At 37.6% G+C, this 17,410-nt stretch overlaps 1 protein-coding gene across 1 annotated transcript in view; it reads right to left on the bottom strand.

The window, feature by feature from the left end:
- Nucleotides 1–17,410, bottom strand: part of LOC103924545 (receptor-type tyrosine-protein phosphatase mu-like) — a 323,454-nt gene that overhangs the window by 255,674 nt on the left and 50,370 nt on the right. Inside the window, exons 3-4 of the mRNA XM_009333074.1 lie at nt 11,618–11,696; nt 8,511–8,626 (exon numbers count right to left, since the gene is read on the bottom strand). Of these exons, the coding sequence (XP_009331349.1) occupies nt 8,511–8,626; nt 11,618–11,696 (195 nt within the window). The remainder of the gene's footprint in view (nt 1–8,510; nt 8,627–11,617; nt 11,697–17,410) is intronic.

Raw genomic sequence — 17,410 nt, 5'->3', positions numbered from 1 at the left:
GAGAATATGTAAATTAAACTAAATCCTTCTATCACATTTTATCAAAGTTCTTAAAATGTAGAAAATCAGAAAAATTGAAGTTTGTCTCCTAAAAAAATATTGTGACAGAGCTTGTGCAAATTAAACCTCAAGCAGAATTAAAATAAACGTAAACCCAACTAGCTAACACAATATTGTATGCAGATGTTTATAAAACTGTGCTGTAAAAATTATGTAAGTGAGGAAGAACAGGGATATACTGATAACAGAATGCATTGTTCCACAGATGCTTCAAAGTACCTATTCTTTGCATTTTCTTTACTTCACTTTAGTAAATCATCTGAAAAGGAGCTTCTTTTTGCCACTTTCCATACTACTGACATTTTATACACAGTACTAGACTACAGCCTCTGCATTAACAGATGATTTTGTATTTCCAACACTCTCCTAGCAATATACTACTCCTCCCACATAAATTGCTGGAATTTGAGTGTGATCAGAGGTTTACTAGGTCAGTGTTCATCGATAGCCAAAGCTCCATCCCAACTGCTTTGCTGGGTTTCCTCTGTGTGCTCTTATTGCTAAGAATTTCCGTTCTCTTCCTTTATGATCAACAGAAGTAAAGTAAGAAACAAGAAGTGTAAACTAACAGAAAAGACAGACCAAGAGGTTAAAATGGGAAAAAAAGAGAAATCCAATCAACTACTGAAAAACAGTGTACGTAGGCACACATCTTGCCTCGCCCAAGAAACTCCATTTCAGTATTTCCTTATCAGTAAAGCTGCTAAATCTACAGATGAAAATAGTGATTTTTAAATATTATCACAGAATCACAAAATAACTGTGGTTGGAAGGGATTTCTGGTGGTCACGTAGTCGTAGCCCCCTGCTCAAAGCAGGGTCAACTACAGCAAGTTGCTCATGACTGCATCCAGCTGCATTTTTAATAACTCCAAGGATGGAGACTCCCTAGCCTCTCCAAGCAACCTGTTCCAGTGTTCTAACACAATAACTTTTTTTTCGTCTTATGTTTAAGTGTAATTTCCTGTATTTCAGCTTGTGCCCATTGCCTCTTGTCCTGGCACTAGATACCACTTTCTTTTTTAGCCTAAGGTAAGGAAATTGGTAAGAACAGTCAGGCCATCCACACATATGTTACTTTTTCATTTCTCCTCAAAGAACTTAAAGCCTCCCAACAAAATCCAGGCAAATTTGAAGGAGTATTTCAGTTCTTACCATGTCTGTTCTGCAAGGTTACCCAAAGCATAAGCTAAAGTATATTACAGGCATCAGACAATTCATATTTAAGGCAGATAACGAAGGAAAAGTTTTCATCAAAGATCACAGCTCCTTAGACATTGGGTAACACAAATATGACACAGATCACAAGCCTCCTATATTCTGCTGTTCATAGAACTTTTCCTGTCATATAGTAAGATTGCTATGCAATTAATGAAAAGCAACTAAAACTGATTAATGATGATTAATGGAAAATATACAATATTGGCTGCAAGAAAGGCACTAAATATATACTGGAATGGAGAGGGGGACACAAATAAATTAGCATACCAAAACCTGAAAATAATATGAAATGGTTACCAGAATTTAAAAACAAAAAACCAACTTTCATCTCTTCAGTAATAGATAGTCCCCCTTCCTACAGGGCACTAATTATCCTTCTAACAGTAAAATCACCTCAGGTTACCTACAAAAAACCCCACATCAGGATGTACACGCATCAGGATTTGTGTAGTCTTGGCAAAATCTTTAGTTGATTGATGTCATTAAAGCTCTTCTCAGGTCAATGGACTCAAGACAATTTGCTATGCACAAGGTGGTTGGATCAGTCTTGGAAGACTGAGCTATTTATAAGCAGGAGGAAGAACAAACTCCTGCACTCCCATAGTACACAAAAGCCCCTACTGGTCAAACCCAAACTATTTTTTTAATATTCAAAAGAATATTCTTTAGACCTATCTCATTGTACAATTGACATTAATAGTTCCACCTGTTTGTGTTACTAAGTTGTTACGTATGTATATGATTTAATTTAACAGGTAAAATACTGCTTAATTATCTTAGTACTCAAAAAATGGCTGAAACATTTTTTCCTCAAGTGCTTCCAGACTTAGCAATGAAAATGGTAATTATGTGAAAGCCTCAAAGTTTACAGCGTAACAAAAAATTCTTATGAAACTCTAGGACTTCGGTTCACCTTCTGGGATACTTTATGTGATTTACATAAACAAGCACATGCACACACACACATAAACTATTTTGTATATCCTATAAATATATTTTATTTTCATAATTTGCCAGGAGTCATTGCACTGGTGCCACATTCTCCCAAGGATGTTTTTGATACCTCTCATTTGTGTGTATGTATTCCTAAGGAAAACAATTTGCTTTCCAGAACTCCCTCTGACACAGGATTATATCTCTTCCTTTGAATAAATAATAAATAATGCATACAGGTTTTGCAGTTTTGTATGTAGAGGAATAAAATCTTTCATACTTTTCATACCTTCAGCAAAACATTACTGAAGATACAAAAAAAGATACACTGAATAAGGTGAAACACAGCTTTCAGGAAAGACGAAGAAAATTCAAATTCCTTATTAACAGGTCATAAACTGTTTACACAGGGTAGAGAACACTGGCCTGTAGAGTGATACTGTTCTTAGTTTCCTGGCTGCAAATGAAGTATCATGCGTTCTGCATGCATAAACCATAGGTATGAAAGATTTCATCTTCTTCCCTTCTAGCAGCGAATACCCATTAGTCTCTTGCTATTGGTAAGTCTGATGATGCCGCTTACTACAGCTACCAGACATATCCTGAGATCCTATTGTTATTTGCTTACCTTCAACAAATTTTTACTCTTACGTCTGTATTTCTGCAATAAAAGTTACGTGTCTGAGAATTAAATTTTTAAATAATTATTTGAATTTCAACCACGTTTTAGAGTGCGGCTAGGAAAAATACATTACTTCAGTGACGACCTCTCTTTCTCATCAACTGTAGCTTTCCACTGTTTGAGGAACCTCTCTCAAGAAAGGATAGCCACACTGAGTCAAGGTACAAGTCTCTGAAAAATGCAATTGCCACATGTTTAGTGATGCTACAACAAATCTTTAGAAATTAATATCAAAAGATTGGGTTTGATATTAAAATGGAATTTCATGATACCTGGGTATCATCTGAACAGCAATTTCCCTGAAGTCACACTCCAGATCGTTCTAAGAACAAGTAGCACACAGAGGGAACTGAATGAACCAGCTGCAAATTAGAAGTGGCAGCAGATGGGGGTGGGAAAATGAAGAGATGGAGCCAGGCCTGAGAAGCTAAGGAACAAACAAGCCAATTGCAGAATCTATGTGATTCCATGATTTAACAGACGTGCCTCTGCCACACAGACGTTATGTCGTGTCACTTAAACTTTTCCCAGGATTCTTCTAACTGAATACTGATATTCCAGATGCCTAATTTTGGTCTTTGAGGTCAATTCCCCGAAGCCACTGGCCACTCGCTATTGCAACTAGCATCAGCGGACACTGAGCACAGAAAGTGCTTGGTGCCTCACATGCAGAAAATCAGGTCCAGATGTCTCAGAGACTGTTTCCAAAAGTAAAGGATACGTTTTGTTTCTCAGTGTCTATGTTCTTCAACTATAAAATGAAGATCTTATCAATCCATCCCACTGAAACAACTTAATATTGTGAAGCACTAAGATTAGTAGAAAAGATTCCATTAGAAAATGAATAAACCTGTTTTCAGAATTGATTTGTACAGTATTTAGTAGGCAAAGTGAAGCCCTAAATATACTTGTGTGAAGGAACCCACATATTAAGGAGCTATTCATCAACTGAATATGTCCACTATACTGAACGAGATGGGGATTCTGTGGAAAAAAATGGATGTTAGTATGTCACTTAAAAAAGATAGGCTCAAGAGGTTCAAACTTTTAAGGCTGCAGAGGCACAACTTCTCCCAAGTATTGCCTTCGAAACATTTATTTTAATATTTAAGCAGTTTTCACTTGGTAATAATTTTAATTTTAGTTACTATTAAACATAATATTTTGTGTAAATATTCAATACATGATAGTTCAAATTTCATAAACTTGCAGAGAAGAAAATCTACGTATGTGTATACCTTGGCTTGCAGTGGAAGAAATTTACCTGTTTTTAAGTAAATCTTTATTTTTCTAAACTTCATTCTAATTTGCAAGCTACATTTAGATTCCTAGCTCAAAGGTGTTGGTGAAAAGCACAATTTTTGCTTTTTCAATGTTCTAGGCTGCACCAAAAGAAGGTTACTTCCAATAAAGAATTCTACCCTCTTTCTCCTATTATACAGATTTGGGTTTCTTGTGCCAATTTACTAAACACTAATACTAGCACAAGCTTTTCAGAAGACTTTGTCCCAGCTGCTTTCACTTGACCATTAACTGTTCTGTGTTCCACAGGTTAATTTTTTTCCAAATTCTAACTTTGGCTCCCACCTACAAATGTTTTTTTGTTTTCTGAAGTGTATTTCCATTCCTTGAGATTCCCAGCTCCTTTAGTGCCTAGTGTTTTATCTTACTGTTGGTGTCAACTTCTGGAGCTTTTAGTTTCAGAGAGGAATTTGTTTAATCAAAAAAAAAAAATTACAGCAATTGCGACAGCCCTTACAGTGGGAGCACAGGAATGGCATTTTTGCTCAATCATTCAATGGAATAGAAAGAGTCATCCCATACTGACTATAACCTGTGTTGTCCACAAATGTGATAAAGAAAATGTAAGCAGATGGGACATATCTGTTAATTGTAAACATTCCTTCATTAGTGCAATTAGATTTATTTTTAAGGTATATTTATGTTTAGAACATAAACTAACGAGGACATGAATTCATAAACATACAATCTAGCCAATGACCTTATTAATTGGACACTAGTTACAACAACAAAAACAAACTTGTATGATGCTGCGTTGTGTTCTTGAGTCCTTTTGTTTGACTTTAACTTGAAATGGTATCACTGAAAATACCTTTAATTTGTTGTCAAATTATCTGACAAGCCTGCAATCATAGCTCATGCACTAGGGTGCATGGCTGCCTAGCAGGATCAGGAAAAATGTTTTTCTTGCAAAGCGCTGCACTATGGAATAGGTAAACAGCTTTCTGTCTTCCCTTTCCCGAAAGAGTAAATGCTGATCACAGCATCATGAAACAAATTTCATGGCTCAGTGTCTAATTTGGGCAGCTAACCTGTGAATTGTGGCTCCCCCATCACCCTTTCAATCGCAAAAACTTCCATAATACTCCATAGATTAATAGACTTCATATTCCATAGGGAATAAGAGTGGGATAGGATTGAAAAGAGAAAAAAAAAAGGAGGGAAACAAAATATGATCTATGGATTTCACTTAGGACTGCTTCAAGGCCTGGGCATTATTAAACTAAGAACATCTATGCCATTTGCAACAACTACTCAGCAAAGACAAGGAGACTAAAATAACCAACCAAGTCATCATAATTCTTTTGTTTTAAAGAACGTATCTCACTCACAATCCAACAGACTGTAAAAGGCGAAGTATTTGTTCACCAGAAAAATGTGTACTACTAAACTTGAAGTATTCTGCTGCCTACAAGCTGAGAGGTACTATATAAAAGAGATAGAAGTACAGGAGTAAAATCCTGCCACCACTGGAAACAGTCAGAAACATCACTGAAGTCAGTGGGTTTGTGATTTCACCCTGGCAATTTACCTGTACTTCAGACTAACAATGTGAATCTGAAAACAAATGACAGGTATTGGAAATCATTTGGAACCAAATTACCGCACGATACTTTGGAATTGCCAAATCCAAACAGATTAGGCCTCCTGATATGACTTATGTGGCAGAAATGCTGAGAAGCCCCTGATAAAATCACACATCTGTATTTATTTCTTTATTTACTATGGTTTACCTTCAAGGTTTTATAAATTTAAGGAAACAAACCATCAAAAGGATAGTAGAAAGGGCTTGATATTACTGGTGGACAAACTAGGCATAGAGAGATTGCACGACCCGTTCATAGCACCACTAAAACCTGAATCCCTATTACCTAAGTGCTAGCATATATGTCTCCAGAGAATGGTGCTCATTTTATTCTGGCTCTAGTGTACAGAAGAATGTCTTTTATTAAGTTGTTTTGTAGTTGAATATCGGTTCTACTGTTTCTGGGAACGAAAGGATCTTTCATGTCCATTTAACCAGTCATATGACGTAGAAGATACCATGTTTTCTGACGGCTATTACAGATAGCTGCATTGTACTCATGGTCCTGTGGCAGTGTCATGAGATGTTATAAGCAGACGTATACAAAATTCCTCAGTATCACACCATGAAACCAGATGGTCTCAGTTGACTGATGGAGAACTGCAAGGTCTGGGGATCTGTTACCCGATAGTGACCTAGTACACTAAAATACAGCTAATCCTGTTGGGAACTGTATCTCATAGCCTTGATTTGCAGCATCCCACATGTGGAGCTGTCTGATCAGTCTTACTGTCAGTTGCAGCAGACATCTGTGGAAACTGGCAAACAAGTACAAAAATAAATCCAAGCTATCCAGGAGATCCTGTCAACTTTTAAAATCTTCTTACACAAAGGCACACCTGGAATTTGCACAACCTTGGACTGATTACCAGAGGGACCTGTAGTTATATGGGCAGGATAAATAAACAGTGGCCCTGCAGGAAGATTAAATTCCTCAACAAGTCAATCTGTCACTACTTTTTTATCCTTCATATAGAGAAAAAAAAAAAAAATCTCATAATCATGTATAAACAAGGAATCACTTAATTAAGCTCAGCAAAGATATTCTGGAATCGCTACTGCTGTTAAGAAGAATGATATTATATTACATAAAATCTAGAAGGATATTTAATTTCTAAAATAAAGACATGACATTCCAGCCTTGCAAAGAATTTATGTGTCTCCTAAATTCCGTGCAAAAAAGTTAACGCTGTATTTATACTGTCCTGAAATCAATGGAAAAACTGAATGGAATCAGGATTTCCCTATACTGAATTCTACCTTCAATTTTACAAAAGAGCATTATGCAAAAGTTCAAAGGTTCTAGAAAGGTTATCATTGATGAAATAACAACCCATTATTTTCCCATGCGTGCTAAACTCTTTTCATGACTAGAAAAATCATTCTTTCAAAAAATCTCAGTGGCTTAGGAAAGACAGGAGTCTAATTCTACCAATTCAACACTGTAATACTGGCTTTAAAGGGCTGGAGCATTAGAGAAATACCAGCCTTGTATCAGCACAGAGGTTGAAAATACCCATGCAAACCCAAATAAAAACAAAGGAGATTTCCATTGCCTTCTACTGGATTTGATCAGGCTCTTTCTGGATAGACATAACAGTTCATCATTCATATATGGATAAATATGGCTCTTTGCTTTTCAAATGGTTTTACTTACTTGTGTGCTACTTTTCTTATAACTACTCAGCTCTTTAACCTGTCACACTTACATGAATCATTTCCGAAATGCTTGATGAAATTTTGCACCAAGTGCGATGTGAAAGGAAAACTATAGTAAAAGCCTGAAATTGTTTAAACAACAAAAATAGAGAATTTCATCTCTAAGTCCCACCCGTTACTATAGCTTCAATTTCTCCTATCCCTCCTCCTCCACATACTGCAGTTTCATCTGACAGATCTCCTTAGGCATTGTTTTAAGCATCCTTATTTCCTTCTCACAGACAAGGTCCCAGTTCTAGCATGTTGTTTCTCATGTACGGAAAGCATAGGGATCTGGAGGTCTGCTAAGTCCAAATACAGACTATCGTATGCTGTAGAGAACAGACAGCTCTGAAATGATGGCAGCAAGACGGCAGTTAAACTTGCACCCCCATTACGAAAAGAGATCAAGCGAGATGCATGTTTTTGATACAAAGTTACACATACAGATAAGGCGAGACTGTCTTTACTGAAAGAAAAGGAGTTGGAGACAGCCTTTATATCAAGATCTGACACCTATCTAGAAGCTACATTACTCAATAAGTAAAAAATTATGGACTCAATGAATATAGGTAAGATTCTTTGGCTCTGTAATACCAAAGGTCAGACTTGGCTGTCCTACTGGTCTTCTCCAGACTTAAAAAGTAAGAATGCAATTTTAGCTGCAAATACTAAACAGAGATAGAGGTAAGCCAAGAAAATTATTGTGTGTAATGTTGCAGTTAGCCAGCACAGACATTATGAGAAAGTCATGTGCTCTTCCTTGGGGATTTAGCCTTTACTCATGATCGCCACATGTAACAAAAACAGTACCTTTATTTTTAATAAGGTATCCCATTGAAATAAGGGAGCAAAATCTTCCAGTATCATTTTCTACAACAGAACACCTACTATGCAGCAGTTCAAAGGTGCTATAAAATCTAGTATTGATGAAACAGACAGCCCTATCATTTTTCATGTTTACATTCCTTTCAGAGTGATGATCTCCTCTCCCCCCAGATCTCAGTGCATTAAGAAAGAAAGAAATTACCTGTAACCAGAGTCTGTCACCTGACTCTGTTCCACCGTTGGCAGTGCATTGAAAAGTAGCAAATTGTCCTGCATTGACTTCCACACTCTGAAGGCGCAAGAAATGGGGAGTTTTTGCTGTTGGAAGAAGATAAAGTATTGAAGTTATGCAACATGGAAGTACTGGCTATGAATAATACACTAAGCAAATTAAATAGCCCTGCTTTAAAAGGTTCAAATCACTGACAACACATTAGATTTTAGGTTGGTTTACTTCCGTACCTGGGAAAGAGCAGAAGAGAAGGGTGCTATTTAATTGTTCCTGCAGTGTAAATTATCTTAACTCAGCATCTCTCTTGCAATAACACTCTATTAATAAAGACCATATTGGAAACTAATTTTGTTTTGAACAAAAACCTTAGATACTTACACTACCAACTAGACAAAACAGTAAGAAGTTGAGTGATGTTGTCAGGGAAACAAGTTTTTCTTTTTAACCAGGTACAGTGTCTGTAAGGAGATGCCTTAGAAATGTAGCACACCAAACAGCTAAAATACTAACATAACACTTCTCACCAGCTACAGCTGTATTCTCGTAATACAATTCTTTTCAACAACACTGCAGAAAAAAGCAAAACATAATGCATTCCCCATACCAATACTTATTTTTCATTTAGAAAGAGAAAACGCTCCCAGTAAAAATTAAAGTAATACAGCTACAAATAACCTAACAAATGCAATAGATATTCAAACAAGAGCTATGTCCACTGAAGGAGGAAAGATAGCCTGTGTATTTTTGTTTTACTGGAAAGAGTCAATCACGTGACACAGAATGACACAGAAATTTGATACAGAAACTTATCCTTGAAAAGGCAGTATTCCCCAACCATTCAAATCCTACTGCAGGCAAGGGGACTTTTTGCACGGTCTATACTAGCAGATAAGCCAGGCTCTGAACGTTGCTTTCAGACATAGAAATGTTAGTGCTAGCAATAAACTGGCAAACTAAACATATACTTTCTAGCAGAGCATCGCAACCATTTGAAGTGCTGATGACATTTTCTTATAAGACCTTATCACTGGGAGAAATTGCAGTTTTAAGGAATTTATAAATAACCAGCTACCAGAATTCAAGAAAACGTTGCTTAATATCCAGTGCAAGGCAGTATAAGGAGGAGGAGATGGACTAAAATAGCCCAAATTAATATCTAACTATGGAAGGAAATCTTTTTATGATAACTGTCCTTATGGCAAATTTATTAGACATACTGCTTTTTTTTTTCTTAAACACTTCCCAATTAGGACAGACAGACTTTAGGCCAAAGTCATCCTCTTCTTTGCCTATCAAACTATTAATACTGACTATCCAGTAAAATTCTTCAATAAGTTCTCCATTTCTCAGTCACTTTTTTTTTTTTTTTACATCTGTTTTTACCCCACTTGTTTTTTTTTTTTCTCAATCTTCCTAAACTCTGGAAAACTCGCCTTTCTGAATTACCAGGTATGGCCTAAGTGGAGAGAGGCGTTAGGTTTTAAAAACAAACACACACAGACACACACAAAAAACCCCACACACCACAAGCCATCCCTTTCAGTTCTACATGCTTACAAATTGCTTTCTGCTTGGTCTTTGTCTGTACTGCCTAGTGAGTATTTTTCCCATTTCAATTTTTGTTTAAAGAGTTAATTATTCCAAAATTATTTTTTCTGGCAATATACAGAAAGAATAGCATTATGAGTCTTGCAAAGTTTTAGACACACGGTAGCTCTATTCCAATTTTCACACTTTTTCAATTTTCTTGTAGACAACGTAACTGGTTTGATGTCTTAATTTCTAACATTTTAATTACTTCATCAAAGAACTTTTCATGAAAGCTTTTGCATTTCAACACTGTCACGTTAGAACTCTATGTGCGATGGGATATAACTTAGTCTCCACATTAACAAGAGCTACTTGCAGGTTTTGAGAATTGATTGGTACAAATGCACAGATCAAACCTCTCAAAATCTGTATACGAAAAATTATTAAGCTCATAAAATGCTGCTTTAGACTTATCCTACCTGAACCAAAGATAGAAATTCAAAATGCAGAACCACAAATACTGCCTAACAACATGAGAGCCTGCTGTGTTTATCAGAACTAAGTGATTCAGAAAGAACAGCTGCTGATTCTGCATAACTGCCTCTGTATTTGAAGAAATGTCTGTGTCTTCTTGCCACTAAAACCATTTTTATGAGGTGCTCTGATACTAATCGATAAACCATTTTTTATTTTAAATCGCAGCTCTTACAAGCCACAAAGAATGCATACAAGTACAATATGCTGTAAGAGGAAGGTGAACAATTACACAGAAATTGGTGTCTTTTTCCCCACTCAGTCATTTGGTCAATAAGATTACAACCTACAATTCCATGTATGATCTTAATACACCTTATTTAACAAATAGCAAATATGTGAAATAATCATTTAAGGAGTCTGTTCAATTACATCTGGATTGCTATATTAAAGCTTTAATTTACAAGGTTTGGTTTTGTTTTGACAGCAATTTTAAAAGAACTTAGGATAGTTTATTACATATCCTTAATAATGGAATAAGGAAACAACTGAAATATAAGCAAGTAAAACAGTGCAGAAACTGAGCTGTGAACCCAAAGCACAATACCTGGGGAAGTACCCTAAGTAACCTTGCTTAGCAAAGCCTCAGCCCTCAACCAGCTGAGTTTTCTTCCTTCTAAGCCTTGGAAAAAATAATCATATATATTCAGCTCTTGCATTGTTCATCTGCACTCACTAATGCCTCAGCTCGTGGCTGCACTGAATTTTTGATGGCAATAGAAAACTGGTCAACAAATCTTGATGACTTTTGCTCCGAAGGAGTCATTAGATGGCCCAGTTAGGCTCTGGGGCTTACGCCAAGCGCTCTACACAAGGTGCATGTAAGAGATCTCTTTAAAGTCAATAAGGTGCAAGTGCTCAAATGCTAGCAACACTTTGTACATACTCAGCCTATATTTATAGCAGTGGCATTGTTTTCTGATGTTTTCCGTATCTTTCCCTCCACATTCATTGAAGCATAGTGGTATATTCATTTTAGAGGCCTGACTTTAAAACAGCAGACAGGTACTTACTACATGGATGTCCTAAAACTTTCACTTCATCAATAGCCACATATCCTGGGTGACCTGAAGTGACCACTTCAAAAACAACCTGAAAAGCAAAAAGAGAATTTCAGTTAGCAGCTTTGTAACACAGGGAATATAAAAATACTGTCTTCTGGAAAAATACATCAAATCTTTTAACATGTTGAGAACACCTTGAAAACAAAACACAATTAAAAGAAACCCTCAAAATGTGGTGTTCTTATCATTAAAATGAACCAGAACATAAATCACATTTTTTCATGTTTATACTATTTTTGGAGATTTATAAGTGTGATCATATATAGCTCACAATGAGAAATAACCAAATCCCCCCAACATTTGGTCTGCCAAAGTAGTTATCTAATAATGATTTTATTTTCAATTCTTTGTCTTGCAGAATAAACTCCTACTTTTATTTTAAAAATGACAGTTCTGCAGTATACAGAGATTTGCATGGTATCAGACACAAACATACCTATTTTTATGAATGTATTTTCCATGCTCTTAATCTTCCACCAAATGTAGTGAATTAAGTAAAGCAGATCCATTTGCCACGGTTTGTTTAATGGCTATAAATAGGTCACAAGATAAATGGACCGTTCTTGTCGTTTGAATTAAGTACACTCAAAAGTAAACCTCTCCAAACTTTGGCAGCCTTAGCTTTGAACATCCCAAGAATGTTTATGTGGAATAGAAGAAAATATGCCAGTAACATTAGCAGGTACATTTCCAAACCAATGCTCAAGAAGTTCATGCTCAAATCCAGGTTGTGATTTTTTTTTTTATGCTTCCCTTTTGCTTGGAAAGTTAACTCTAATTGCCTCTTGTAACTAGTCTCAGAAGTACACTGAGGAAGACAAAGTTTAGAAACTATTTTTCACACATGTGCTGTACTTGACCTTGGAACAGATGCAGAAGGACACCACGTACCATATCCTTTACTGCAATTATTTCAGCAGAAAGAAAATTATACAGAATGCAAACATGTCACAAGGATAACATACAGCCCCATAATATTATATCACAGTTTACTGGTGCTGAATAAACACTGGCAGAGCACTGATTCTGATTTTAAAACAAACCTTGAGGTGAGCAAATTTTTCACCACTTCTTGCCTCTGCCTTCTCCCATCTTTCTCATTGCTCCATCTGCGGACACTGATCCTGTTCTTGTCTCCCAGATATCATCTCCCTAAACTCTGTCCTTTTCTCCCTCTCAATCTCACTGGAGTGAAACTGCCTTAAATATGGCTTTAACTCCATATAGCTGACAAGGAAAAAACTACTTTTCATTCTAGTTCTGTCTCCTGTCCACACAAAAATTTCAACCTACATGCCAATGTTGTCCCAGGTGAATCAGGCAGCAACGAGAAAACATAAGACAGCAACGAGAGAAGTCCAAAAGCCACCAAACAAATTTTGCAGAAGGAAGTTCTGCAAGAAAGGGATTGCTCAGTCACAAGCCCCAGCCTGTAGCCTTCTAAATGCCCGATGGCACTCTGATGGCGCTTCAAGTTGGTATTGCTGATCCACAGCAACAGAGTGGACAGGGTATGGATTTGGCTCCCAGTATTCAGTAGAGCATCCAGAGCAAGACAATTCAAAATTTCAGAGCAACTTTCCTACAAAGAAGAAAATCTCCTGGTGGAACCGGTCTTAGGAACCATCTTGGGAAGCAGAAGTTCTTAAAGGAGAAAAAAGCAGAAGCTCTTAAAGAATAACTTGCATTCAAAGAGCTGAAAGAGCTTTTCCAACCATGATCATTCTTACCCTCATCTTAACAGCCTTGAAATGGAAATACAGAGAGATAAGTGACATGCACAAAGTAACCTTAAGTTCTGACGGCAGTGCAAGACCCAGAATGCACCTCCTGTTTTCATTCACTGAACTCTGAAAACAGAACAAGCATTTCTCTCTATTAACAAATGTGACAAACAGTTGTATGTTCTTAGTTTGTGTTACGTTCTCTGAAAAAAATGGTTATGCTGGTGTCCTTGGAAGAAGGAGACTGCTCCATTTCCTGAAGAGCTACCAAGACTATTCAAAACGGAGAAGATCTGAAAGACTGTAGGGCATGAGAAGCATGGCATAGCCCCAGGAACCTGCAGTTAATGCAGGGATGTTACAACACCGCGGTGAAGAACAGGGAGCAGACAGCCAGGTCTCAGAAATGGTGAAAAAGTTTCCTGGGGAAATATGCTGCCACTAAGAAAGTCATTGAGTTAACTGAATCTAAGTGTGGAGGCAAAGACCTGCCTGTAAAAACAGAGGGCTGGGGACAGTTACTGATTTCTCTCCTGTATTCCCTAGTGGCTTTGAGTTTTCGCTGTTAAGAAGAAAAAAAAAACAGTTAACTTTCTAGTTTTTATTGAAATATAACTAATTTTAAAAAAAACAAAACAACAACTCCCTCTCTTTTGGAGTACTCAGTATAAGGAGAAGATCTGCGCAAAGCCATCTGAAAGGTCTACCTGACCCATGATCCCATCACTGCAGAGCAGAGGAGGTTTTTTCAGGTTCTTCACTTTTAGGTATGCTAAATTCTAGAAAACCCCAGGAGGAAATGGCACATGCACACCTCTGAAGCAGCGAGTCAAACCAGTCAGAAGTTTTCTGCTAAAAATATTACTGCCAGCTAATGGGGATTTGACTATTTTTAAAAAATGTTGCAAAAAAGTGCCTTTTCCAAAGAATTACCTGACTTCCAGCAAAACCAAATACCTGAGGCTCTAGAAAAAAAAACCATACACAATACATGAGTAGAAGATCTCAAAATAATTTCTATAATTCATAACTGGGGAGCTTTGCTACAGGCTCTCCAAGAGGTTTTAAGTACTCTATTATTGCAATATACTCACAGACAAAAAAAGCTTGTAGATTCTAAATACAAACCCGCTCCTTCAGTTCACAGGCAGGAACTACAACCTTGAAATAACTGAATTGGACCTGCTTATGACAACAAACAAAGACTCAGTGAGTGATCTAAAACATTCTGCCATATCTCTAGACAACATACCAAAAATGTCATTACCACAAATAAGCCAGGCAATATATCAAGAAACTGCCAGCTGGACATACTATTAAATTACAATTATTGTCATTAAAGAGGGCATGTTCCAAAGAAAAGTAACACAAACTGAAATATTGTCAGTTTAATCATGCTTCCATTATAAGCAATAGCCAAGCTGGTATCAATTTTAATGATTGTAAGTTTTGGTCTCTTCTGACATAAAATATGCAATTTTTAGTAAATGGAAAGAGACACAACAGCCAGTAGTGACACACCATCATTAAAGAGAAATCACTGATGTACCTTTTACTTCATATATAAAAGAACGTGACACCTATGCCAAGCACAGTAATATAATTTCTGTTTGTTCACAGGCTGTGAAATACTATCAACTGCTGTATCGAAATCCAGTATTTTGTTTTATTTAAATTAATAAATGAAGATATGCTTAACTAAGCATTTTCCCTTTTTACACTGAAAAAAAGAATTTGATCCTATGCATGACATGTTTCTGAAAGTCCTAGTTAAGTGTGCTGCACACTGTAAGAGGGTGCTCAGAAATGGACCTAGAAACACTTCTGGTAGCTCATTTATTCTTTGAAAAACTTATATTAGGGAAGTCAAGACTATTCATAAATCTGGATCAGTTTTGCTAGTAATTTCACTAGAAATGAAACCTAGAAACTTATGTCACATCCAGTTTTTTCCATCATTTCACATCTGAAAAGTTGCTTGTCTTGTAAAAGGTAACATTATTACTCCCACCTCCAAACTTTGCCTTTCCTCAGGGCTGACGCAACACCTGCAGGCAATATAAAAGACCCCAATCAAAACGGAGACAACACTCCAGCAACGTCAGACTGGGCTGCCCTTGGATTTTTCGCCTATTATTCCACCACCTTATCAGTCCGGAAACAACCGGTTAAAACACCGAATTCAGGAAAAACTCTGCCGAACATTGGCCTGAGAGCTGTTTTACACCATTCTCCCCCTCGCAGGCCTGCCAAACAGGAACCACGGAAGCAGCTTAGCACTGCACTGTCCCTGATCCTCCCTGCTTCAGTGAAGAGCAAAATTAGCTTTTCATTCCTGCCACTTCCCGTTCCTACATATGAACAAAGAAAGGGAGTCTGCTCACCAACATAAATGCTTACTGCTGAAAATGTGTGACTTGAGATAACTTGTCTGTTCCAAAGAACAATAGAAACAAACAGGTTTTGTTGCCATACAACCTCACTCCGTAAATTCCTGCCTTTGTTGCAAAATTACAACGCTTTTAGTCAAAAGGTGGATTGTACCTAACATAAACACACTCTACTTCACATGACTTAAAAATAGCACTTTGCAAAAACAAGAAAGAGAAAGGAGTATTAAGAAAGCTACTTAATGTCAGGCTGCAGTCCTGCTCCCCCGCACCCCCCGTAAGTGGGCAGTGATGTATCACACGCTGGCCGCAGCACGCACTGCACTCTCCTCTCCGCCTGCTGCGCTTTACTGCACAGAGTGCCTTTCTTTGACTGTATTTTACAAGGCATTGGGAACAGCCTCCCTCCAGAAAATTGGCAACGTCTTGTACCCCTGTGGGTTGAGCTCTTCTCCCCCTTTTCACCTGTCCTAGGACTACCCGCTTTACCACCGGGGCACGATCACAGCGACTGCTGCCTCGTCAAAGCCACGTGAAGGGAGGTTCCTGACCTGGTCCTTCCCAGGCCCCACAAAAACCTGTCACAGCTTATTGACTTGGGCTGCCTAAAACGTGGTTAGGCCTCCCTGGCTGGGAATTCATTTTATGCCGGTTCCCCCCCCAACCTCTCACTCCTACACAACGACCATTCAGCACTCACACGTGCACTCAAGCACATTAAACAACATTTTGGTGGTTGCTGCCAATCTGAGACTCCAAAGAAACCTCTTATGGGTGAGCAACACTGAAAACGGAGCTCCTGACATTAAGGCTTATTAAATCTTACTCTTCGCTTGTTTGTTTTTAAACCAGTTGTTGCCTTACCTTTCTCTACCGAAGGCCCAGAAGCTTTCTTGGTTTAGGAGCAAGGGACAGGAGAAAACAACAGAGCCTTGTGTATATGACAAAACGTGCACGCCTGCTTAGTCTTGGCCATTTTTAGACTGCTGGGTTTTTTTAATTTAGGTATGCGGTCTGCCCTGGTGCATCTTTCTCTAAAAAACTATTCCCAAATCACTCAACTCAATGAAGAAGAGCTATTTAAGATGCTTGACACAGGATTGTGATTCAAAATGCAATATACATTTCAAAGTTTCTTTTGAGTTCAAAGCGCAGTTCAGGAACCGTATGTGTGCAGTTGAATGCAACACACACAACACACGAGAATGTGAGCCTGACCTTTACTGCACAAGAAGCTTAATTCTCTGTTCGAGCTGATGACTTAAGTACATTGCATGAGCCAAACTCCAAGCAAAGCATGTACAAAGCAGGTTATGAAACAAATGAAAGTTCAAGACCAGATTTGAAAAGGTAGGTTGGATCTACCCCTTCTTATTCCCTAAACTCCTAATTTACAGGGGAAAGTGTCAGAATGGTAAAGGGTAAATCTCATCTCAGTGTGAAGTGATACCGTGTAACTCCTTTGTGTCCGTACTAAAAAAGATCAGGAATTACTGCCAGGCTCTTATCCCATTTTCTCATTCCAGCTTCATAGGAATTTATGTTTAAAGAAGGTGCAGTGGCATAGAGTAGCGTTACTCCACTGGAAGCTATTTTTAATCCTTTCAATTCCATTTCTGGATTTTAAA

Source organism: Pygoscelis adeliae, unplaced genomic scaffold (assembly GCF_000699105.1).
Source record: "Pygoscelis adeliae isolate BGI_AS28 unplaced genomic scaffold, ASM69910v1 Scaffold38, whole genome shotgun sequence".
NCBI classification, from domain to species: domain Eukaryota; kingdom Metazoa; phylum Chordata; class Aves; order Sphenisciformes; family Spheniscidae; genus Pygoscelis; species Pygoscelis adeliae.
This window is presented reverse-complemented; position numbering and strand designations above follow the sequence as displayed.